The 27,375-nt window shown below is 33.7% G+C and overlaps 2 protein-coding genes across 2 annotated transcripts; both read left to right on the top strand.

Moving 5' to 3' along the window:
* The first annotated feature begins 8,400 nt into the window (after positions 1 to 8,400).
* LOC143585335 (ribosome-recycling factor, chloroplastic-like) lies at positions 8,401 to 12,149 on the top strand. The gene is made up of 11 exons (XM_077067149.1): positions 8,401 to 8,556; positions 8,647 to 8,731; positions 9,859 to 9,925; positions 10,038 to 10,133; positions 10,214 to 10,311; positions 11,003 to 11,114; positions 11,388 to 11,429; positions 11,518 to 11,574; positions 11,665 to 11,715; positions 11,799 to 11,855; positions 11,946 to 12,149. The coding sequence occupies exons 1-11, from the start codon at positions 8,448 to 8,450 to the stop codon at positions 11,961 to 11,963; spliced, it is 792 nt and encodes a 263-aa protein (XP_076923264.1). The 5' UTR covers positions 8,401 to 8,447; the 3' UTR covers positions 11,964 to 12,149.
* A 4,729-nt stretch (positions 12,150 to 16,878) lies between these two features.
* On the top strand, positions 16,879 to 21,191 carry LOC143585337 ((-)-kolavenyl diphosphate synthase TPS10, chloroplastic-like). Its single transcript, XM_077067150.1, has 11 exons — positions 16,879 to 17,182; positions 17,619 to 17,700; positions 17,794 to 18,008; positions 18,082 to 18,315; positions 18,510 to 18,736; positions 18,822 to 18,937; positions 19,166 to 19,264; positions 19,725 to 19,973; positions 20,075 to 20,183; positions 20,281 to 20,472; positions 20,967 to 21,191. The coding sequence occupies exons 1-11, from the start codon at positions 16,879 to 16,881 to the stop codon at positions 21,189 to 21,191; spliced, it is 2,052 nt and encodes a 683-aa protein (XP_076923265.1).
* Positions 21,192 to 27,375: the final 6,184 nt, after the last annotated feature.

Genomic DNA, 27,375 nt, shown 5'->3' with positions numbered 1-27,375 from the left:
TGAAAAGAAAATAAAAAAGTTGAGAACAGATAATGGGTTGGAGTTCTGTAGCGGTGAATTCAATAGATACTGTAAAGAACATGGGATTGATAGGCATCTTACTATACCAGGAACTCCACAACAAAATGGCTTGGTGGAAAGAATGAACAGAACATTGTTAGAAAAGGTCAGGTGTATGCTCTTTACTGCTGGTCTGCCAAAGTCTTATTGGGCAGAGGCATTGAAGACTGTTGCATATTTAGTGAACAGGTCACCATATTCTGCTATTGAGATGACGGTTCCCATGGAGAAGTGGTCAGGTATGAAGACTAACTATGATAATCTAAGAGTGTTTGGGTGTTTGGTATATTCTCATGTAAGTAAAGGCAAGTTAGAACCTAGAGCTCAAAAATGTATTTTTTTGGGATACCCTGAGGGTGTGAAAGGGTATAGGTTGTGGAGGTTGGAAAATGGTAGTCCTAAGATAATTGTTAGTCGAAATGTGGGTTTTAAGGAAAATATTTTGTATAAAGATGTTAAGGGTAAAACTGTAAATTACCAAGATGATGGTAAGAATGTTCAAATTGAGGTGGAGTTGCCTCAGGATGAACACAAGGACACAGTTGTTACTAGTGATCAATCTGAAAGTTCTCGAACAAGTAGTACAAGGCAGAGTATTGCAGCTAATAGGCCAAGAAGGAATATAGTTCCACCTATTAGGTTCAGAGATGATTTGTCAGCATTTGTCTTTTGTGTGGCTGCAGAAGAATCTGCAAGTGAACCATTGACTTATCAAAAGGCTGTAGAGTCTAAAGATAAGGAGAAATGGTTAGCAGCCATGAAAGAAGAAATGAGTTCTTTGCTCAAGAATAAAACTTGGGTCATTGTAGATAAACCAGAAGATCAAAGATGTGTGGATTGCAAGTGGATCTTCAAGATAAAAGAGGGTTTAAAAGGAGAAGAACCTAGGTATGAGGCAAGATTAGTTGCCAAAGGATTTACACAAAGGGCTGGGATAGACTATGGTGAAGTGTTCTCACCTGTAGTCAAACATGCCCCTATAAGGGCAATTTTGTCATTAACAGCTGTATTTGACTTAAAGCTCGAACAACTTGATGTCAAAACAGCTTTTCTGCATGGTGATTTGGAAGAAACGATATATATGAGACAACCTACTGGTTTTGAGGTTGACAAAGAAGGGAATAAAGTCTGCTTGTTACAAAAGTCTTTGTATGGTCTCAAGCAATCACCAAGGCAGTGGTATTTGAAGTTTGACAAACATGTAGTAACTCATGGGTTTAAAAGAAGCAGTTATGATATATGCGTGTACTTAAAAGAGTATGGTGACAAGCAGTACGTGTATCTTTTACTCTATGTAGATGATATGCTAATAGCTTGTAAAGACAAGCAACAAATTGATGAGACTAAAAGGTTGTTAATGGAAGCTTTTGATATGAAAGAACTTGGAGAAGCTAAGAAGATTCTTGGCATGGAAATCTGTAGAGATAGGGCTGCTGGTACTATAAAGCTATCTCAAAGCTCTTATGTCAAAAAGGTGCTTAAAGAATATTTCATGGACAACTGTAAGTCTGTCATTACACCACTTGCTTTACACTTCAGATTGTCTAGTTTGGATTCTCCAACTACTGATGAAGAGAAGGGTAAAATGGTAAATGTACCATATGCAAGTGCTGTGGGTAGTCTTATGTACTTGATGGTGTGTACAAGACCAGATATTGGTTATGCTGTCAGTGTTGTTAGTAGATATATCAGCAATCCTGGGAGACAACATTGGGAAGGTATTAAATGGATTTTTAGGTATCTAAGTGGTACTATGCATAAAGGTTTAGTTTTTGGTAAAACTGATAATTCGGATCAGGTTATCAGTGGGTATGTAGACTCTGATTTTGCCAAAGATTTGGACAAAGGGAGGTCCATTACTGGTTATGTGTTTAAAGTTTTAGGTGGAGTTGTAAGCTGGAAGGCAACATTGCAAAAGGTTGTTGCCTTATCCACCACTGAGGCTGAGTTCATTGCGCTGACTGAAGCAGTTAAAGAGTGTATTTGGCTTAAAGGTTTCATGTCATAAATGGGTCTTGAAATAGAAGATGGGCTGGTGTATTGTGAAAATATGAGTGCTATTCATCTGTCAAAACATCAGGTCTTTCATGAGAGATCAAAACATATTAGCGTAAAGCTGCATTAGATCAGAGAAGTTTTAAGTTCTAGGGAGATCAGGGTTGAGTATGTTGATACAAGACACAATGCAGCTGACATGTTAACTAAGAGTGTGCCTGGAACTAAGTTTATGCATTGTTTGGAATTATTGCATATTTCTTAGGTTCAGGAGCAGTTTTGGTATTTTTCAATTTATGCACAAAGGTGGAGATTGTTAGATATTGAGCTAAATTGAATAGATGGTCAAGAGTTAGTTAATGACAGTTGAGTCAGATTGGTTATGTCAAAGTTGGTAAAGTTGAAGATGTTACTCAGCTGTAACTTCAGGGACTGTTTTGTTACTCAGTTGTAACTTCAGGGACTGTTTCTGTTATTTCTTAAAAACATTGATGCTGAAGCCGTTCGCAAGTGGTTAGGGTTATAATTGGGTTTTTTTTTCTCAATTTAGTTTTAATTCATTTTTCTTGTAATCTTTCTCAGTACTCTCTCAGATTTCGATTTCATTGTAATTGTTCTGATTGTTCATAATAATAGACGAGTAATCTTTTGATCGTGTTCTTCTTCTGGTGCTTTGTAATTCCGCTAAATAGTTAACATATACATTACAACTCTTCGATTAAAGCTTCTAGTTTCGCCACTGATTATGCATTTTTAATTATGTATGATGTAATTTTGTTAATTATATGTGGGTGAGTGATTATAAAGTAAGGGCTAAGATTTAATGATAAAAATCAAATTGTTTTGGATTTATTATTAAATATATAATAATCAAAAGAACAAAGAAATAAATATATAATATTTCAATAAAAAATAATCACATTTTGTTACAATAAATAATTAAATAGGAATAAAAGTTAACTGAACTTTTTTTAACTAAACGAATACAGATTCAATCAACTTTTTTTATTAATTTTATGGACTCTTATAAATATATAAATGAATATATAGATAACATTAATGTAAAAATATATAGTGATGTGGATGGTGAGGTGGTGGTTTGAAACAAGAATCATTTATTGTCCACTGGAGAAGAAATGAGTGTTTTGAAGGTTGGTTTAAAATCTGATGTGGCATGCTGAGTTGTCGGTTTGAAACAAAAACAATAGTTTACCATTGTGGATGCTCTTGTTGACCATGGTAATGTTGCTCGTAACACCCCACCATACGCCATGAGCTATACGTGACCGATTGGCACCAAAAACATAAGCAACAAAAGTAAACTTTTGTTTGTTAATAAGTAAATAATTTCCTTACAACCCAAAAGTCGTAGTCGTTAAAGATTCGAGCTCGAGTCAACTTAAGGTTAGCTTGAGTTCATGCTCGAAAATACATGACACGTCTTGATTTGGCTCGTCTTGGAATTACGAGTACCTTAAAGTTTCAAATAACATATTTTTTGTTCAATAAAGAAACAATAAAAAGAAGCCGTAATAAAGCAAAATCTCCATGTTTAATACTGACCAATGTCACATACATCAAATACTAAATGCCATTAAAACAAATATCAAGATTCTCATAACTATTACAATATCAGCACACTTGCATGTTAGTATTTTTAAGCATAACCACGAAACAAAATCGCAATACCACTTATAACCATACCAAGGGTGCTCATAATCAACCACTTTGGATCTTGTGTTGCCGTGTACTTTGAGCTGGGCTAGGTGCTGGCGCTTTCGACTCCTCGGGTGCAGATGCTACATGGGAGACACTCGGACTAGGGCTGGTGGCTGGGTTTGGTGGCGGGGTAGCAGGCGTTGGAGATGATTTTAGGACTCTCACATCAAGTTTTTGACCGCCTTGGCAGTGACCAACAATATTGCTAGTAAAGTAGAAATGACCTCCTGACTTGATAGAATGAGTCGTTGCCAGAGTTGTATGTTTTCAATGGAGCCGAGGTGTTGCATGATCGGAAGCTAGCCAGGGTCACAAGTATCACATTGTCGTTGGTTGTGTTGTACTCGAACACTGTTCATCGTAACAAAAAATATATTTGTTATAAAATTAATTTTGATAATTTAATGACTAGTAAACAAAAAATTAAATAGACGCAAATGAATAATATTTCACAACCGGACTGGTCAGGCCGGTTGTAAAAAAAATGAAATTCTAACACTAACAAAATGTGGAGTTTATAGTAGTAAATAAATCAATAAATGAATTTTGATATATTTTTTTAACATTTTTTTAGTTTTGAAAATCCAGTAGTTTTTTATCCAACAAACGGTATGGTTCGTCCGTACAATCAAACGTCCAAATTAACAAGAAACGTTTGATTCAAACATGGATGGTTAAAAAAAGTACTCAAACCAATCGCTTATATAGCGCTTTGTGTTTATGAGAACATCATTAATAATTATTCAAACAACAGGAATAATAACGGAAATACTCACAAAGAACATCATTAACATGAAAGGTCTTGGAGGACGCCCAATCTGCATAATTGGATTTGGAATCAGCAGTCCAACCAGCCGAGTCACCAACCTTGTACACTTCTCTAGTGACCATCACAACCGATGAAGCTACGTTGATTATCAACAACATAGACAACATGATTTTGTTGGTCGTCAATTTTTCCGAGAAAAACCCATCGTTACTCTTTTCGTGTCAAGAGGATTTGGATGAAATGTTTGAAAAAAATGATGAGTTTGATGAGAAGGAAGACCGGACACCACAATTTATGGAGTATGTTGTCACATTATTAACATTTTTGTGACATGTGGTTTGTACTCATGTCTTTTAATTCATGAGTTGTTATCATTTGAGTCATTTATGAGCTGTTTATTACCACATCTTTGCATTTTCACATGATGTTTTCAATAATTATATTTGTAACGGTTCATTACTTTCTTTTGCCTTTTTCATTTTTGCAAATTAATATAATTTTCATTTAATGCAAGATATCTTTTTTTCAAAAAATATATTATTGCATATCTAAAACATGCTTTATTGTAATTCTACAAAATTATTAAAAAGGGTCACATGTAAGTTCTGGAATTTTCTTGAGATCTAAAAATTATTTTTTTATAAATGAATTTTGTTAAAATAAAATATAATACATATGATATATCAACTTAGGCTGATAGTATACATTATGCATTAGAAGAACGGTGTGTAACATATAGCCTTACCAGAGCAATTAAAATAAGCATATACTATGTTTATAATAAAAACTAAAGTTTAACTTTTTTTTTGTTCTTTTTTTATTTTAACTTAGGAAGGCAATATTAGTAAAAATTAAAAAGGAAAATTAAGGTTAATTTTCCATGTTAGGGAGGCAATGTGATTTTATTAGATGGTCTTATCATTTATATAATATCTGCTTTTAAATATATATATATATATATATATATATATATATATATATATATATATATATATATATATATATAAAAGAAAACAAGATAAAAAGTTAATTTTGGCATTCTAACTTTAACTATGTATATATAATAATAACATGGTTGGTGTGCATAGCAACAAACTTAATTTTTTTATTGAACAAGTTTTTATAACCTGAGCATTGCGCAAAGTTTGTGACAAAAACAAATTAACCGGTGAAAATACGAGAATCTTAACGCTATTCAAAACAAAAATGAAAATTAAATATATATTTAACTAACTATAACAACATCAAATCTTAAATCGGTAACCGAAAAATAATAACATAGTGATTACATACCAAAAACAACTCAAAATGTAAATCAAATTACATGTGGCTCAATCAAATCTCTACCATGGCTGTAACATAGGTTGCCATGCCAAATAACAAAGTGTCATCTAGCCTAGACCAAAGATTTAAACAACAAACCCGCGAACAATATTAACCAACAGTGAACAGCCACCACCACAAGCAGTCGGAGAAGAAATCTCACTATTAATATACATGGGAATGAGTCTTTGGTACAAGTTTAGTGCTCAAGATAGAGAAACTTAAAATTTGTCCTAACATTATTAATCTTGTATAGAGCCACCCTCAAACTTATAATATGGCCTATAGATCTTTTCTTATGTTTATGTTCATGGTTAACCACAAGTTGACACCAACATGTACCATACTCATCATGGTTTTTCATTTGTATCAGGTGTAATTTGTAATAGTGATCTATGTATCAACCTTTAATATATCACACACAGACTCTTATACTAACAATATTGTTTGCTTTACTATAGAATGCTCGCAAATTTGTCGATAGTTATCCATGCCTTTCATCCCGATCAATATTTCCCCGTTTTGTCTGCATGAAGGTCAAAGTTTTTATTTGTCCGAGTCGAAACTTTCTAAAAGGTCACCATCCATTGGCTACTCTTACTTAAACACACTTACTTTTAAATTTCTTCTCTTGTCCACAAATGTTGCACATAAAATGTATTGGTGATACTCGAAATCTGATATCCCTTACGAACACCTCTCATGTCCATAGCCAATGTGGTCTTTGTATATGGTGTTACAATCACTATCTTAAAGACTTATCATCCGTTCGTCCACCATCCCAACCAGAGATGTGAGGTTTGGCCTAAGCTCCTCGAAATAGAGGTGTACAAAAATGGGGGTTTTCAAGGTATGGAGAAATCAGGTATTGCCCATTTCTGGGACACATATGGAACCGGTTATTGGCTTGAAAAATCATACTGTCATATACTGTCATCGGTTCTAGTTATGGTATGGAACCGGGTACCTTGCACGGCTATTCTCGGGCATGTTAAGGCCCTGTAGCCTATTCTCATGCATAGTTTGGATTTTTTAAGGGGTATCACACATTTTTTTCCAAGTTCATTTTTTACATATAAACTTTAAAATCAAGATGATAAATATAAATAAATAACATAAAAGTGCATATATATTAGAAAGTAAAAATATTACAAAGATACAAACCATACAAACATCGATTTATATATCGAGTATTGAAAAATCCCGATTTTTGGTATGACCCGTACCCAGTTTTCGGGCATAGATCAGGTCCATTTCCAAGTATAGGCTTTTGGATCGAAATGCATACCATGTGGCTGTGTATACAGATAAGCCCGAGTCTGACAAGTATACCCGACACAAAGGATGAGTATACCCGAAACCTGATGGGTATGGGCCGGATATGGGATTGAGATTTAAAATTTTCGCGGGTATGACCCGAGTATGAGATTATATGATACCCGCCCCGATTACCCGAAACACATACCGTTTACCCGAAAAATTCTTTGTATTTTGAAGGTTGTGAAGTATATATATATATATGTGTGTGTATGTGTGTGTGTGAAAAACTATATAAAAAGTATATATATATGGAGTGTATTGTATTTTGATCTGTAATAATTATAACATGACTAAAAGATATAAAAAAATTATAACCTAAAAAAAACACACTTCAAAATCCCAACGGATATATCTGCTAGGGGTGTTCATCGTGTCAACCCGATCGGGTTTCGGGTTATACGGGTCGGGTTAGTCGGGTTTTCCTTAAAAAAATATCTAACCCGAAACCCGACCCTATTAAGGTTCCGGTTAGTCGGGTTCGGGTTATTCGGGTTTTGAGTTGGTCGGGTTGACCATGTTACTTTTAAATTTAAGTTGATTTTTATGCTTGTAATTCGTAGTTTGCAAAATTTCTCATTCCATTCAGTTTTCAATTTCTTCACAAGTAATTATCTTATAACTACATATAGGCTTGTAAACGAACCGAACGGACGTGAACAAAGGCATGTCTGTGTTCGTTCGTTTAACTTAAACGAACACGGTCACGAACGCTTGTCCACGAACATAGATGAACGAGTGAAAAATTTGTTCATGTTCGTTCGTTTAGTTAAATAACACAACACAAATGAATTTTCAGGCGAACGGTTCATGAACAAACAGATAATTTACTCCCTTATAAAACTTTCGATTTTTTAGTGCCTATTTCATATTTTCAATATTGTATTTGAAGTAAACTAGTAAAGTATCATTACTAATCGGGTTATTCCGGTTAACCCAAAACACAAAACCCGTTTTTTTTTTCAAAAATGAACCTAAACCCGACCCTATTAACAATTCAGGTATACTTTTTGATCCTATTTAACCCGACCCTACTTAGATTTCGGGTTCGGGTCGGGTCGGGTCGGATTAATCGGGTTCGAATATTTTGGACACCCCCAATATCTGCTATCAAATTGGTAATTACCCGACAAATACCCAATGGTTCTTGGTATTTCCCGGATTCGGGTTTTGTACGCACCACTACTTCGTATCCCCCTTATCCACTTTTCGACAGTCTCATAATCCAAATAATATTTTCACACTTCAATTCCAGATTAAAAAAATGGCTACATATTCATTATCATTATCACCGGCTTCATCATCAACCGTTCGACCTAAACTCATCAACGCAAAGCTCAATAACCGTCCAACTACACTCGTTTCTCTTCAAGGTTCTTTCAATTTTATATAATTTTGGTCATGAATATGCAATTTTGTTGGAATTAGAAGTTAATGTTGAATGTTTTGTGATTTTGGTTCAGGAAACTTGTTGTCGTGGAGTTCATCTGTGAGTTATGTGAATCTGAGAGTAAACAGTGGTGTTGTTGTTGATAAATCGGTTGCAAGGCAAGTTTATTTGCAATTGTATATTATTATTATTATTATTATTATTATTATTGATTTTAGTATAGGGTTTGTGAGTTATTAAGGGTATTTGGATGGATGTGTTTATAACCCGTTTACCGAAAACCTGGTTCAGTTTAGGTTTTAATTATTTTTTGAGCTAGGCTCGTTTTGACTTACGAGGACTCGAGCTCGAGATCAGCTTGTGAGTTGTTTTTTCAAGCCTGGGATTGGCTCGTTTATTATTTTTTTTAAATTGTTTTGTATATATTTTGAGAATAACCTTAAATGAGTGTTAGGCTCGAGCTCGTGTAGTTTTTTAAACGATCCAGCAAGCCAAAGCTTGGCTCAAGCTCGGCTGTGTAGTGTGAAATTAGTACAAGGCTCGAGCTTGGGGCCGATAACTAAACGAGCTTCATTTGAGGCTTGGGATAGGCTCGAAACCGAAAAAGCTCGGCTCGTTTAAAGTTTGTTTGCAAGTGCACGTTATTATTGTTGATTTTAAGGTTTTTGAGTTATCGAGGGGTTTATTGCAAGCTCGGCTCGTTTCGAGTTTTTTTTAAAGCTCGGCTTAAGTCGTTTTCTTAAGCTCAGGCTTGGCTCGGCATTGGGTCGGTTATTATTTGTTGAATGATTTCATGTACACTTATAATTATTTTGTTATATATTTTGAAAAAGACCTGATACGAGCCTAAGCTTGTCTTGAGCTCGGTTGTGCGGTGTGAAATTAATACATAGAGCTCCAAAAGAGGTAAAATTTAATAATACACAAGACTTATTTAGATATGATGAAACGTGCTTTTCCCATATAAGCTCGATGACTAAACGAGTTTTATTTGAGGCTCGGGATCGGCTCGAGCTTGAAGAAGCTTGGCTTGTTTCAAGCTTTTTATTGATCCAATCTCAAGTAGCTCGCGAGCAGCTCATTTGTTTGCACCCTAGGTGTAACAATTAGGGCTTGGCTTTAGTGATTATAATTATGGTTTTGTGATTATATGGGGTCAAAATAGTAACATTCAGATAAAGTCATTATAATCGCTTGAATAATCATTGTTTTAAGGTTATTTGTGGATTTGGAGTTTTGGATATAAATAATGTGAATGTGGTGTTGTTTTCTACTTGCTTTGCAGAAACACCATTAGGTGTGCCACACTCGAAGAAATCGAGGCCGAAAAGACATTGATCGAAAAGAATGCCGTGAGTTATTTAATAAAATTCATGCAATTAACTTTTTATTTACTAAAGATTATGTTGAATACGCGTGTTCATTTTTAGATATTTATTGTTTTCATTTCTTGGTGTGATTTAGAAAGAAAGGATGGAGAAAGCCATTGACAGCATGCTGTCAAGTTTTAATTCGATCAGAACAGGCCGTTCAAATCCAGCTATGCTTGATAAAATCGAGGTTAGATGATGTTTATCTCTTGTTATTACAAATATTTTTAGTAATTTATCTAAAATTTTGTAACTTGTGTTTTTCTGCAGGTGGAGTATTATGGTTCACCTGTGAACCTGAAGACTATTGCACAGATCAGCACTCCAGATTCGAGCTCTTTGTTAGTGCAACCGTATGACAAGTCTAGGTACATTAACTCTTTGGTAAAATTGAACTGGTTCAACGGGCTGGGTTGACTCGAAACACTTTTTTGCTCAACTGTTTTTAACGTTCAGCAGGTTGTATGTATTAATTGTACACTTTGTGTGACACTGCGACTTTGATTTGACTGGCTTGGTATCTGTTGACCTTTTTTTTTCAAGTTTAAACATCTCTTTTATATAATATTCGTGCTAAATACTTATAATTCGTTAAAAAAGTATGGGTGTTTCCGATTTTTATTTTAAAGAAAAAGTGTGTCTGTTACAATAATAATTCACTTGGTAATATACTTTGGCTGACTTTTGACTCCTTTGACTGGTTCTAACTATTTGACTCGTTTCCGTTTAGCTAAAATGTCTGTAGAGTTGTTCAAAAAGCTCGTGGCTTGCTTGTAAAAAACCGTCTTTGGCTCGTTTTAAACAAACACCAAATTTTAATATAATAATAACAATAATAATTATAATAAAGAATATATAAAAAAGAGTTGAAAATATTACATATAACACTGTTTCGAACACAACCGCTACTTAAACGTGCTGGCTCGAGCTTTTTACGAGCCGAACTTAAGCTTTTTTACTATCAAATTTTTCTTCAATTCTATAAGCATTAAAGATGCATATTTTGATGGTTTGACCGATTGGTGTTATCTCACAATGCATGGTGTTTGACTTTTTCAGCCTAAAGTCTATTGAGAAGGCGATAGTGAACTCCGATCTTGGTATGACTCCAAGCAATGACGGTGAAGTGATACGGTTATCCCTTCCACAACTCACATCCGAAAGGAGAAAGGTACTCCACTACTTCCTTTATGATACACGTTAAAGATGTCAAAATTGACACGTCAGGTCGGTTGGGTCGTCATATTATTTAGCCTGTTTGACCCGTTTATTGTGACCTTATAAATCTTCAAATAAAATGATTCAGCAGACTGTATGCGTCGTCACATTATTGGCCCGTTTAAAAATAGATGAAATTTTCACCTCATATGCCTGTAACAAATGTTATGTTTTTGATAACATATTTTTGATTGTTCATAAATTTTAACTGTGCTTTTAATTGCAGGAGTTGTCTAAAGTTGTGGCAAAGCAGGCCGAAGAAGGGAGGGTAGGCTTTATTAGGCGGTTTGCATGTCTTTTTCGTAAAAAAAAAAATATTATATTAAATTGCAATTTCTTTTACACTCATTATGTAGGTAGCAATCAGAAACATAAGGAGAGATGCTATCAAAGCCTATGATAAACTTGAAAAGGTTTGACCTTTAAACTTATATTTCTTATATCGATCAAATTTCCTTTTAATTGTATTTTCTACTGTCGGTTATTAATATTATGCTGTACAGGAGAAAAAGCTTTCGGAAGACAATATAAAGGATTTATCAGCTGATTTGCAGGTATTACATTTTGACAACTTATAAAAATAATAAAAAAATTTGTTAGTTTAGAGAAACTTGATTCTTGTTTGGGTTTCTTGCAGAAAGTGACAGATGAATACATGAAGAAAATCGACACCATTTTCAAGCAGAAGGAGAAGGTATGAACCGTATTATCATAGATCAATTTCTTTTGCTTTTATAAAAGTTCATGTGCAATAAGTATATTTATATTTCACATTTGTTTTCAGGAACTGCTTACGGTATAACAAAGAATACGTGTTAGGTTATATTTGACCGAGCGATGATCAAGTCTAAAACTGAGGTGAAGGTTTATCGACCCGTGTTTCTTGTAATCTTTTTTTGTAATGATCAAATGTTGTGTACATGTTTTGTGATGGGTTGAAATGTTAAGAACAACCCAAATGCAATTTTACTTGTTTGGCTTCTTTGCTGGCTTTTGGTTGTATGTAATGAAAGTTGGATGATGATAGGTTGGGTAGGTGATTAAATTATGAAAAAAAAAAAAGCTAAACTAAAAGGAAATAGATAAGCTGTTTTAAGAAGTGTAAATAAAATTAACGTGCTAACTGTGTGAATCAAGTAGTGTAATTATAAATACAAGTACTGTAATTTTGTAATTACATTACACTATACTGTATGTATAATTATACTATCTGATTTTTACAGTTAATGCGCTAATTTTATTTGTTTAAGAAGTGTAAATAAAATTAACGTGATAACTGTGTGAATCAAGTAGTGTAATTATAAATACAAGTACTGTAATTTTGTAATTACATTACACTATACTGTATGTATAATTATACTATCTGATTTTTACAGTTAATGCGCTAATTTTATTTGTATTTTATTCAGACCCATAAATATTTACAAGTTACAACCCAAAAATCATAATATTTTATAGGTTTGACACAAACTTCTATAAACCCAAACACAACACAAACCTGAAACCTGATTAGAATAAATGTAAACTCGTAATTTCGGGTTATAAATTCATGTCAAACACATGAATCCGAACCTGAACTGATCGAGACATGTTTAGACTAAATTAATACTTGTAAATTTTGTTTTAGGTTGGTATCGTGTTAGAAATACGGTAACATTTTGTAATCATATTTTGATATTTTAATTACGTGTATATTAAAAGAAAACGGTATAAAATGTAAAAAGACGTATAATGTTGTGATAAGGTTGGTACAAGGGTGAGCATCTTTCGGTCTGATTTGAGGTACTACCCAGACCAACTTAAAATTCTTCTAACCGGTTCAGGCTGGGTTGATTCAGACCTCAAGACCCGATTGAACTCGTGAAACCATTACAACAATGTCATGGACACGCGTTGTAATCAACATCACATGAAACTCTGTTAAAACATCATTTTTTTTAAATGATGATAGCGCAATACTCAATCAAAGGGTATAAAATTAATTATTATTTTTTTTGTAATCTTTCTATTATAAATTTATAAAAGCAAAAATATGTTAAAAGATATTTGACCGAGTAAACTATTTTTGAATAAGATCAAGTCAAAGGTACAAAAAAATAAGACAAAAAAACATGTATGAATGTTTAGGTGTTTCACCAACACAAACCTTTAACCAATTAAATGTACAAAAATAAACATGGAAATTTTGGTACTTCATAACTTCGACCAAATAAACACATCAGAATTTGACATCTTGGATAACAATGATCCTAGATCCACAAAACTTGACATTAGAAACGCGTCACATGGGCAAAATACGCTAGCTTAAGGCACGGGTGGGCACTAAAGTTGCACCGACTCACTCACTTAACACGAGTACATTGAGCTGATCACCTCCTCCTCTGCCTCACACAAAGATGGCACATTACCAATAGCGAATATAAGAAGTTCCGATATGCGCAAGTTATGCGTTGGGTCGTTGAAAAACAACAAATAATCCACAAAATAATGTTAAACCGTTACAAACAATTTTTTCAACTCAGGAAACAAACAAATTAATAAAAGCAGAAGTAACTGGATCAAGAAGATCATACAAATGATGTAAGCACTACCTGATTAATGTTGGGTTCTTAGGCCTATTTGGATTGCAATATTAGATGAAGTCAAAAGAGGAGACAAGTGAGGGGGTCGACCCTAAATGTTTCTTGCTTAATAAGTTACAAACCATATAAAAATACTTAGTTGCCACCCTTGGATGAATGTCAGTCTGACCGACCCACCCACGTTAAATCCTCGACAGCTCGTGTTCGTGTTGTTGCTTTTCGTGTGTGTTCGGTGTGTGTGTAAGATCTTAACAACTAACTCAAAAACCAACTAACTTAAAAGTTCTTTTTTTTAAGTAATCATTTTTACTCCAAAAACTTAAAAAAAAAAACTCACAAACCAAGTAGAGCATTGAACTTTAAGTAAGCCTAATCTGTAGTTCTAACCGCGGTTATTGGCGCAGCGATAACCAAGGCCGTTCATGAGAATCGTTAAAAAAATTTAGGCTAAAGGCGAGAAAAAAATTGGGCCTTCAGTAAAAACGTATTTTTATTGGGTATTGACAATTAAATTTTTCAATAGGCATATTATGATTTAGGTTGTGCAATTTTTTTTGTAAAATTGAATTAAGTAATTAGGTTTAATTGTTTAAACATTAAAATACATTTCTTTAAAATATTTTAAGCCTGGTAAAATGATCGAGCCAGGAACCGTCACTCTCCCCTTCCTCGTCAGAGCCGCCGCCTCTGGCAACAACATTCCAGCAAGACCACAACAAGGGCAAGATGGACAAAGCGTGTAGGGTCAGGACTCAGGAGAAACAACAAATGATGTTGTAACAATTTTTTTTTGTTTTTAACTAAAAAAAGAGTGAAAAACTAGACTTATGTGTGCCCCCCACTAAACTCAAGATTGTGTTTTCATTAACTAAAAAGATGCCCAGAATTCTTATTAGTATTTTCTCCCACGGACATGTTACTATGTTAGATGCTCGCCGGCTCACCTAAACATATTAATACTTTGTTGTGTGTTTTTTCCTTGTGTTTTTTTTAAACTAAATTATAACTTGAATGAAAATAATTCAATGAATTTGTAAAAACTGTTTTGATTAATATTTGTTTCAAGTGTGAAATCGAATATTTTAGTGGGTTATATTTGTAAAGTTTTATGGAATTTTTATGAATTTTTATTTTGATATGTATTTAGACACATGCAAGCGTACACATACACGGGGCCAGGTTATAATGAAAACCCACTCGAGTTGTAAAAATTCGTGAAAACCCATGTAGCAATGATATTTTTTGAAAATAATATGTAATATGCGTGTTTTTATTCAATAAAAAAAATAAAAAAATTACGCGATTAATTGTTACATACGAGTTACACATTCTTTTTTAGGAAATAGAATATTATAAATTATCTTTACATATTATATTCTGATTAATTTACCATCGTCCATTTGTTACTTATATTTAATGATTTGTAAAATGTGTGACGGGGAATGAGTTTTTACTGTTTTTTCAAGATATAAGCGCTCTCTCTCTCTCTCATATATATATATATAGATATATGAATATCTTAGTAACTTTTAAAAAGTTGGAAAAATAAAAAAGAAATATTAAATTTAATTTCTTTGAAAAATAAGAAAGTCTTTTAGTGACGGATTTGACAAAATATGTTTGTAAACTAGTAAAACTTATTTAAATATGTCGGTAATTCTGTCGGTAATAACCTATCACAAATCAGATTACCTACGCCCATATTTCCGACGATTAATAACCAAAGGCGACATAATATGCCGTAGTTGATACCCTTGTGTATTTTGTAGTCTTTGTCTTATTGCATGCTCTACCCAATTAAACTATTGATTCGCATATGATTATAGCTTATAAATAAATATAATAACAAAGCAAGTCCACATCCACATCAATGCGAAACTGTATAAATTGCCTCATGAAAACGGCCATATATGCTACAAGTGCAAAATGTTCATTAGGTGATCCAAAACCAAATCCCTTTAATTCATTCACATGAAGACTTGGGTTGTTTTTCCTACCACTACCTTCCATCTCCGCTCTTCTCTAGCTGCCACTTCTCATCGTCTTCCTTCGTCTACCAGTATTCCTCCCTCTTCTCTTTCTCTGATCATCCCTACTTGTATCAGAGCCTTACCTAAAAATCGCTAAATTTTTTTGGGTTGAAGGCGGGAAAAATTTTGAGCCTTAAGTAAAAGAGTTTTTCTTTCTTTTTTTTAAATGAGTGCATTTTTCATTTCTTTTATTTTAAAGGCTCAAATGAATTGTATATTTGAGTTTAAATATTAAGGATACATATTTTAAAATATATATATATATATATACATTTATAAAAAAAAATTAGGCCAACCTAGGTAATCGGGCAGGAGATCGTTGTCCCTTCCCAGAGCGCTCCTGGCTTGTATCAAAATGCATGATTGTACGTACGTACGTACATACGTACGTATGTATGTATTAATAAAAACACATGTTTCTTTACATTGATACATACATACATACATATGATTTATAATAAGAAAACTTTTAGGTAAAGAAGAAACAAGGCAAGATGGACATATATACTACCTTGTATAAATTTGCCAACATATGTAATTTTATTTAACTAATCTCTAATTATTGATATTGCTTTACAGGAAGTGTAATTCTTGGAAACAACCATTTTCTATGCAAAGCCGTATTAAAGTCTCGTACACAAGGTATATTCATTATCCGCAACTTAGTTGTATGCACACAACCGCGTTAAAATCAATGTTAAGTCGAAAATTGTGATATACGAATAAACACTTGTAAGTACTGTTTTCAACATGTTATATAAGACAATTATGTTGAAAGTGAATAACCAAGTTGAATTGCTTCTAACATAAAAGAAAAACAGAAGAAAGAATCAAAATATGAATCGAATAGAAATTGACCTCCAACGATTAACAAAAGAACGATTGGTTATAAAGTATTTACGGGTTGGTTGATGCAGAATACTTTGATGCACTTCAGAAGAATGATGCTTCGTTTATCAATCGCGACAATGACAACATGATGTATCATTTGGACACGGACAAGGTTGTTATTTGACTTTTACTTTTAATGTGTTACATTTTTGTATCTACTAACATGTATCATTACCTTGTTTACCACAATGTCCAATCGCGATGTCAAAAGATCATGTATCCAAATGACGAGATTCAACAATTTGTTGCGCAAATTAAAGAAATGTTATGTTCTATGAGTGATGGGGAAATAAATGTGTCGGCTTATGATACGGCTTGGGTTGCACTAGTGCAAGATGTTAATGGAGGTGGTTCCCCGCAATTTCCATCAAGTTTGGAGTGGATTGCTAACAATCAATTGCCGGATGGGTCTTGGGGGGATCGTGTATTGTTTTTGGCTCATGACAGGATCATTAATACGTTGGCTTGTGTTATCGCACTAACTTCTTGGAACATTCATCCTAGTAAATGTGAAAAAGGTACAATTAAGCAGTTAAATATATGTATATTTATATTTGTATACGAGTTACACTTGAACACGAATAAAAAGAGATCAACGTCATGCCCCCTTTAAGTCGTTATGATGGTTGCAACATAAAAGAGTCGCTAATGCTTGTCGTATACACTCTGGAGTGAACTTTCTTAAAGAAAACATATGTAAACTTGAAGACGAGAATGAGGAACATATGCCGATTGGTTTCGAAGTAGCTTTCCCTTCGCCGCAAGGAGGCTAAAAATTGATGTTTTGGAGGACACTCTCGCCTTGAAAGAAATCTATGCACGACGAAACCTTAAGCTCACAAAGTAAGTACTTTTGCGCACTTCTTTAAAAGAAAAAAAATTGTTTTTTTTAATAGGAAGAAAATAAGATAGCAAATAATTTATAGGATAGAGAATATTTGTTTTTGTTTTCAGATGATTTGTCATTTGAAATGACAAAACCTAAAAGTTGTACAGAAGTTGTCAGCTATTGTCTGGTGACATGGAAGTTTCGAAAGTGTTATGATGACTTTTCCATTGCAGGACATACACCAAACATTAACATATTTGTGATGGTTTTTCTTTATACATTTTTTTTTGTGATCAAAAGGATACCAATGGATCTAGTGCACAAAATGCCTACAACTTTACTTTATAGTTTAGAAGGAATACAAGATTTGAAGTGGGAAAAACTTCTAAAATTGCAATGTAAAGATGGATCATTTCTCTCTTCTCCATCATCTACTGCTTTCGCACTCATGCAAACCAACGACGAAAAGTGTCTTCAATATCTTACCAATATCGTTACCAAATTCAACGGTGGAGGTATGTTTAATGGTGGTTCAAGAAGCCCAACTTATGTAAGTTTATGAAACTTTTGGTTTTGATCATTTTGTAGTTCCAAATGTCTACCCGGTGGATCTTTTCGAGCATATTTGGGTAGTTGATCGCCTTCAACGACTTGGGATTTCTCGTTATTTTGAGTCAGAGATCAAGGATTGCGTGGAATACGTCTACAAGTATTGGACAAAGGATGGGATTTGTTGGGCAAGAAACTCGAATGTACAAGATATTGATGATACCGCGATGGGATTTAGGGTGTTAAGAATGCATGGTTATAAAATTAATCCAGGTTAGTATTCATGATAAGTATAATTAAATGAACTTAATTTGTTTGTCACAAACTTGTATGATTTAAATCACCAAATAACATTTTACATACCATAAACCATACCTCTCTAATTTGAGGTTTCGTCCTCAAAACCGAGTTATATATTAAACAAACACGAGAAGTTAATTTTCCTATTTTCTACAATTTTGTGACAGATGTATTTCAACAATTTGAGAAAGACGGTAAATTTGTATGTTGCGCTGGCCAGTCTACACAAGCTGTAACCGGGATGTTCAATTTGTATAGAGCTTCTCAGGTGCTCTTCCCCGGAGAGAAAATTCTTGAGGATGCGAAGAAATTCTCGTATAATTATTTGAAAGAAAAACAATCGCTAAACGAGCTTCTTGATAAATGGATCATTTCCAAAGACTTGCCTGGAGAGGTATGCAAATAGTCGAAAATAGCATATCGTCGAAAACTTTGTGCTATTTGTTATGGTATTTACACAATGAAATGTATATCAATAGGTTGTATATGCACTTGACATACCGTGGTACGCAAGCCTACCTAGACTCGAGACAAGATGTTACTTAGAACAGTATGGAGGCGCGGATGATGTGTGGATTGGCAAAACCTTATATAGGTATTATTACTACCAAACTCTTCTTTTCTATTAGCATATAATAAATTAATGTCTTTACAGAACAGCTAGCTAACGCACCTTCTAAATCTACGCATAAATTAAACTTATATTAGTTGTTTACTATAAGACTAAAACTCTTAGTACTAATGTCAGATTAGTTATTGTTTGTCGGGTATCGTAAATTTTTACTATCATCATCAAACAAACAAGTGAAAATTAATGATGCAGGATGGGGAATTTGAACAATAATACGTACCTTGAAATGGCTAAAGTGGACTACAACAACTGTCTAGCCATGCATCGGCTCGAATGGAACGCTATAAAACAGTAAGTTTGCTATTTTCGTTACATAATTTTGTTAACTTGCAAGCACCGAGAAAACGAACCAATGGAACTAGTAACCGCCTATATAAATTATACGAAAAAAATACTATTGTAAAACGTTATTTGGTCTGGTTATGAAAAAATTGCGTATAAGATTTTGTGGTTTAAGCAAATAAGCAATGTAATGATTACATTGAATCATAAGGCAGCCGGACAACAAGCTGCGCCGCTACCCATATAACCTAAATAATAGCAAATAGAACCTAAACTACTTGAAATCTAGGCAACATAAAAAAAGGCCGAAAAAGCAGTGACCAAAATAATATCAGTTGCAAAATTAGCTACCAATCAAATTCAGTAACGAAACAGTTGCAAAAAATTGCGACCACTTAGTTTTTTATTGTAATTCGATAGACAAAAGTCATAAAAACATTTAATTAGTAATTTTGAACATCTGTCGCAGATGGTATGTGGATTCTAATATCGAACAGTTAGGGACTAGCAATATCACAAGCCTTTTAGTCGCTTATTACCTGGCTGTAGCCAGCATATTCGAGCCAGAAAGGTCTAAGGAGCGAATTGCATGGGCTAAAACTGCCATATTAGTTGACACTATCTCCTTGATTTTCGATTCGTCACAACTCCCAAAAGAGGACAGAATAGCTTTTGTTGACGAGTTTAAACACAAGTCTTCATTCGGATCATGTTCCAAGTAAGTTTTTTCTTCTTAAAAGCGTAAACATTTAGCGACGGTGGTATTCAACTGTCGCAATAGTGTTCAATATTGTTAATTTGCCTTGTTTGGTTACATAGTAATGAACCATGGCATAATGTCATGGTTGCACTTCAAGAAACTCTACATGAGCTTTTGGACGCGCTCATGACTCAAAGTCAAGACATCTATCCGCAACTCCACCATGTCGTAAGCTCGATATATCCCTATCCTTATCGTCTCTTTATGCGACTAGCAATATGTTGTTGCTAACGCTTAAACTCGTGTTTTTGCCGTTTGGAATTAGTGGGAGATGTGGTTGACGAGATGGCAAGATGATGTAGATGTGACAGGAGAAGCGGAATTGATGGTAAAAATGATACATATTACTGCTGGCCGTTGGGTATCGAACGAGCTCTTAACTCATCCTCAATATCAACGGCTCTCGGCCCTCACTAATAACATTTGTCATGAAACATCTAAGTTCGATAGTTCCAAGGTAAAAACTATTTTTCAGGCTCGATTTGTGTAGCACCCCGCCTTGACTAGGCTGAGGTGTCACTGTACAGTAATTTAGAAATCAATCCATCAATTTCCATAATGATAAATATTACATTTTTACAATAAATCACAATAATACTTTTATGAATTCTTAAAATTATTTCAGTATCTATATTGTTATAATATATAGGGGAAAGTTAACGTACAAATGAAATTAACGTGCTAAACATGAGAATCAAGTAGAGTAATTATGTAATTACATCATAGAGTAATTACATAATTACTCTACTTGTATATATAATTAATCTACTTGATTCTCACGTCTAGCACGTTAATTTCTTTTGTATATGATCCAAACCCATAATATATATATATATATATATATATAAAACATTTAATTTAGGCTTTGAAAAAGACGTGTTATTTCAATTTGATTGTTGTTAAGATTTTCTCTTAATTGATTCACTTATAATAAAATTTCTCTCTCGATAGGAGAACTGCGTCACACGTGACAACGGGACTAGAAGTTATGGTATAATAGATTCGAAAATGCAAGAACTAGTGCAACTTGTATTGTGCAACTCACCCGATGATCTTGATCGGGATTTGAAGCAGACGTTCCTAACTGTCGCAAGAACGTTCTACTACAAGGCGTACTGTGATCCAAAGACAATAGATGTCCATATTTCCAAAGTATTGTTTGAGATTGTAAATTAAAAACATTGATATGTCCAATGTAAGTATAAGATATATGTATAATTGTATATCATTAAAATAGAACTGGGTCGCTAAAAGCCTCTTTCAACGGATATTGGTCATCACAAAACCCTCGTCGCTAATAGGTTTGTGACTGTTTTTGGGGCCAACGTCTGATTTGTTTTAGAGACTAAGCATATGTATCTATTCTTATGACCAACATGGATCATCATGCTTTTCGTCCTACTTGCATCTGCCTTGTTTTACAGCTAACTCGTGACCGTCCTGTTTCCGACCAATTTGCAACAGCCTCAATTTGCGACCACTACACGATTTAGCATTGATTCCAATCTAAATAAAACCCCAATTCAAAAATCAAATTCATATGAAACCATCTAGCAGCAATAAGTTTTATCTATACAAAAATCAAACTCTAATTAACCAACAAGTTTCATCTAACATAAAAATCCTAAATTTTTAAATAAAAAGTTTAGAAAAATACCTACATTGGTGGCACACGATTGGCGGGGCAGCGGATAGGTTGATGGTGAAAACGAAGGCATTCAGCGCGCACGAAAACAACGATATTGTAAAAACAGGGTCGACCCTAAAGTGATGTTGGGTGAACCAGGGCTTAAGTTCTCCAACGCTTCAGGCCCCAAAATAATTGGGCCGCCACAGGGTAAAAATCATAGCTTTTGTTTCGGGGAATCAAGTGGAATAGCGCTGATGTTTTAACGTTAAGGGAATAGATATGATATGCGTGCTTAAGTGATAAATACGGACCAATGGTCATTGGTCTAGTGATACCAAGGCGTTGGGCATTAGCTATAGTCATCAAATTGTTAAAAATTACCTATTGGGTTTCAAATACGTTCATTTCTATTTTAAGTTTATATAGTTTTACTATCTAAGAAAATTATATTAACAAAATAGTGAATTAGTAGAATATTTTATTTTATATTTTTAACGACAATTCATGTAATCTTTAAATTATACATTTATTGGCAACTAAACACCTATTGAAAAAACACGGATCCAATCCCTGGGTATGGGTCCTGGATCCAATGAGTCCACAGGGTAAAATACGATAACTACTAACACAGTATGAGCATAACTTCCCGAAGTCCAATGACCGGAACCTGCAAAACAGACACCGTGAGTCTCGTTACAGGAAGGACAAGAAGGGGGGGGGGGGGCTTCCTGTAACCACTCTCCGGCGTGAGAATCAGTATCGTTCGTAAGGGAGAAAGGACTTAAGTATACAGACTAAGTGTATTCAGAGTATAAGTGAGTCAGAGTGAATTGAATGAATACCTCATGCAGGTTGACAAGGTATTTATAGCCGAAGGATGTAGGAAGGGCCAGCTGTCATCTTCTAGAAGATTTTGATAACTGCCTGGACGCGTGTCCCTTTGTGATAGGTTGAGCTATACGTCCCATGTGCATGGGTATAACAATTTGGACACGCGTTGTCTTATGATAGGATGGACCATACCCTGGCCATGTGCACGGTTATAACAACCTGGCCAGCTGTCCTTTGCTCATTGGCTGGCGAGTCACGTATTCTTCAAGTAACAATCGTGGATACTCTTCTAGAGGGTAGTTAGTTCATGACAACTGTTCAGTTGGCATTGCCTTCCGGTCATTTTGGCGGACATATGTCCTATCTCGCGGATGACTTCTGAGGGTGCCTGGATACTTCCGCGTGTGGTGTGAGGACGTTCTTCCTCTACCGTGTTATGCAGATGATCCGTATATCCCACGGGTGGTATATAAGGGGTTTCTCTACGACCAACGAGTGATACTTAAGGATACTTGGGTCTTTTTGGTACCCTACCTCTATACCTATGAAAAGCAATTTTTTAATCAATTTTTTTTAATACCGTTAAGCCAAATCTTCATTGTTGGGCCTTTTCATATTTTTTAATCAATTTTTTTTAATACCATTTTTAAGTTATCATATGATTATGGGCTTCAGTTTAAAAGTTGAGGTACATAACTTGCACATTGTCATATGGATTAACTATTTAATTAAGTAAATATGTTTACACTTTATAGATCCAATTTCATATAATTAAAAAAGCAATATCACTTTAACAGTTTAACCTATCTAGTACTATTTTAAAAGTATATTTAACTTAGAAAATTACCATAAATAAATAAAATGTTGGTTGTTAAAACTTAAAAGGTCTTAAAATACTTAAATTATTTGGAAGTTATGAATATATTCTGATCTTATACATACACAGTTTTAAAATTTTTGCGATTAAGGGATTATTTGCTTAATCATGAAGTCTACACACGTGAAAATTACAAAGGTCAACATGTTGGATTTTAGTATGTCGATTTTCAGTAATCTTGAAAATAAAAAACTATACAATGACTTTGAAACCATTTTAAAAACTTCCTGCTATTTGAAGCGTAATAGTAGCTAAAACCCGTTGATGAAGTGGATAACAATACTAAGATAGCCATGATCAAACGGTATCCCCACCAAACAACTTAACTCAAAAAGGTACAACCATTTACAACCTGTTACATGTCAAGTCCTAGTCCAAGTCGAACCCACAAATCCTTTATTGAAACTACTATGAATATGTTTGCAAGAAATAGAGAGAACATATAAAGAAATGCATCATGAAGAAAATCTAATACACCTACAAAAAAGACATGACTTCTAGTGTGGTAAAAGCCATACAAGATCCTTTAGAGTATCAAAAGAGATCATGTCACAACCGCACCCAAATCATCATGTTCCATAATACCAAAAGTAACAAAAGTAAAATAGATTTTGATCAAAACCCAATAAGATCCATTTGTTGGGTATACAAAAGCATTCAACACTTTAGTATATGTAGAAATATCAACTTTATTCAAATCAACTCCATAATCACATGTTTATAAAAAAAAAAACATTGTGATTCCAAAAATTCATTGTCAAATGGAAATTTTCAATACAAAATCCAAGAGAGACATGTTCATAGTTCAAGAAATTAAATGCAAAATTGAAAGTTTTGAAGAAATTAACAAGGGTGTTGAAGTGTCTCACAACTCGTTCTCGGTCTTGAACTTATACCTTAACCGCGTGCAACCAAAACCAATTGAGCCTGAAACCCAACATGCACATTAAAGTCTGGTCTTCGATTTTGTTTCCTGTTTAAACATGGGTCTCCGATTGGGTTTGGTGTAGTCTTCATGGGCGAAGCTTCCTTTGGGACAGGGGTGGCACCAAACTCCCTGATTTTTTGCGCAATAGTGTAAATTGATCCGCTTTCACCCAAACATTTGTACACCTAGTGTAAATTTACCCATTTTTGGCCGAAAATTTGAGCCTCCTTGTTTATGATTTTTTGAATACATTTTGAGTCCCCTTACCCCCGACGAACTCGTCCAAGCTTCGCTACTAATAGTCTTGTTTCACACCATTGCTCACCTCTACATCTGAATGGGCCGACAATTCAGAATATAATTAAGATCATGTGTAGATAACCCTAATTTTGTTTGTTAAATCGTTACAACAAGTTGTAGAGGGCGCACCAAAGGGTGTAAATAGATAAGGGTGTGGAGACAAACCTTGTTCCAACCAATCAAATCTTACTTTTAAGATTTTTATAAAAAAAATAAAAAAGATTAGATAATAATTTTGTTATCACTTAAATCATTGTGCGTTTTTAGTGAAAAGTTGGTGAATGCCTATATATATACACCTACGTAATAACATTGTTTTTTTTTCATGATTTAGTTACTTTACTAAACATTGCCATTAATGGGTTTAAGAAACAAACAAAAAAAAAAAATAATAATAATAACAATAAAAATTATATAATAGTTTTCTAGATATCTAGGATTTTATATGTATGAATAATTGAGTACTAATTATTTTAATAATATATTGTTTGTTACAACAGTTTTGAAAGTAACAAATAGAAAACACAAATAAAACATCAAAATCTTAGGCAAGTTTGAGTGTCTTTATTTACGGAACAAGTTCTTAGCTTTAAAATGAAAGTTGTCGTGCCCCGCATGTTTTGTTTCACCCTTTGTTGCTTGTTTTGATGTGTCTATTTTATCTTCTACATTATGAGGTTGATGACAAGATAATATTGGATACTTAAACGTCTATTCGATGTCACTACCTGTTTAACTTGATTGGTTAAAATCACATGTCTGACTTAGTAACCGGCTTAGTTACCGGGTAAAGACAGTTTGGCTAAAGGAATTGATCGTTATAAATAAAAAAAAGAAAAGGAGTAAATTGTTGTTCTGGCCCATGTGATTTATTTTATGTCTTGTACTTTATTCGATATTGTTTATGGTTTGCTATGAAGGGTATAAAATGAAACGTCAAGGGTATAAAAAACAATTAAAATGTTTTTTTAAAGTATTTTACTGCTAAATACTTATATAATCCACCTATGCTTGTAGGATTCGAATCGTTCACTTTTACTATACATTATAAAATTATAAATTACCCTGTTCACGCAATTGCTAAATGACGACTAGTCGGGACAAACGGGAAATTCAAACAGAAACTTTGGTTTTCAGTCCAGCAAATTCTCGAGTTTCAACCCTTTCCGCTCCTGGGTTAATTTCCGCCCTTTCAACAATTACAATATCCCGAATTTTTACACTTTCGTAATATCAGGTTCTCCCGGTTTTAAACAGTTGTTGCTTCTATTGAATCTGGAATGCAATACATTTTGAATGATAATATAGAACACCTTATACTAACCCTAAACCCACATAATAATTGATAAATAATCTCAAGATGGTTTAATAACATATAATCTAAGAATCTGATCACAAACTACAAAATAGTTACAAGTAAAACACAAACAACACATTCTTCATTGTTAGATAGTTATATTGTTAAATTTACGTAATGTACTTGTATTTTTTATATTCTTGTATCTTTTTTATTTCCGTAAATTGTTTTTAGTTTACCTATGTATGTCCTAATCATGATGGCCGTCCCCAATAATCATTAAAAATTTTAAATCGAATGCGAGTAAAAATTTGAACCTTAAAAAAAAGTAATTGTGATTGCTTTTATTAAAAATGGATGGTGTTGATTGTTTTATTAGAAAACATAATTTTTTTTAAATATATATGTATATATAAATATATCATTTTTTAATTAATTTTAGGCCTACCATGATGATCGAAACTCGGACGGTTGATTACCATGCCCCTTTATCAAAGACGCCTCCGCTCCTAATTGAGGAGATCTAGAGTCTCCATTAATCACATAATATCATAGCCAAAAGTGATCGAGTTTCCCTAAACATATAGTGGTCGAGAGGACTCACATTTGAGTTTGTACCTCAAGCATGGAAAAACGAAAAACAAATAAAAAGGGAAATATAGAGATGGTGATCGAGATAAAGAATGAGATGTAATACATTAAATAAAACTTTAAAAAAATATTGTGTTTTAGAGACATATAGAGATTTCAACATGAATGCTCTATACAAATAAAAGTTGTTTGGTAGTATCTTAATGATTCTGTTAAGAGACGATTTAAGAACCGTTCAGAGATAAAGTATGTTTGATTTATTTAAAAATCAATGACAACATAAAAGGTGGGACCAACAAAAAGATGTGACAAAAGCAAAGATAAGAAAGAGTAACTATGTAGATTAGGATCCAAGATTATCTGATGAAACAATGAGATCTCTAGGTTTAGCTTTATGCATGGAAATAAACAGTTATTAATGAGATGGAATCTATAATAATGTTTCATATCATATCTACCTACTACCGTCACGCTAGCTACAAGTGGTTTTATAAATAAGATTAAAGTGAATGGAATATTTGATTAGTTTAAAGTTCGTTTGGTATACAAGGCCATATGTAACTAGGGGTGTGCAAAACTTGTCACACCCCCAAGACCCGATCCGGTCTTGTTTAATGGTATTCTCAGTACCCGTGACTCAATCCTATTGTGAATTATTGATAGCAAGATTCAAACTCGAGATCAATTTAGCATTGAGGGTTACTTAGAATGCCTTCAAAAGAACCAAAAGAATCATGAACATTATCTTAAACACCAAAAACAAATTATTGTATGATTCAACATGTAGTTGTTATTACTCATTCCGTCTCATTAAAAGTGTTCATATTTTTTTTATTTGTCTCATTATAAATGTTCACTTTCAAAATTTATTAGCCAATTTTCAAGTTTACCCGTAAACACACACAA

The sequence above is a fragment of the Bidens hawaiensis genome, unplaced genomic scaffold (assembly GCF_021521415.1).
Source record: "Bidens hawaiensis isolate Kalapana, Puna unplaced genomic scaffold, B.hawaiensis_p1.1 tig00033817_1, whole genome shotgun sequence".
In the NCBI taxonomy this organism is placed as follows: Eukaryota; Viridiplantae; Streptophyta; class Magnoliopsida; order Asterales; family Asteraceae; genus Bidens; species Bidens hawaiensis.
The sequence above is the reverse complement of the archived record's forward strand: the minus strand, read 5'-3'. Positions and strand labels throughout refer to the sequence as shown.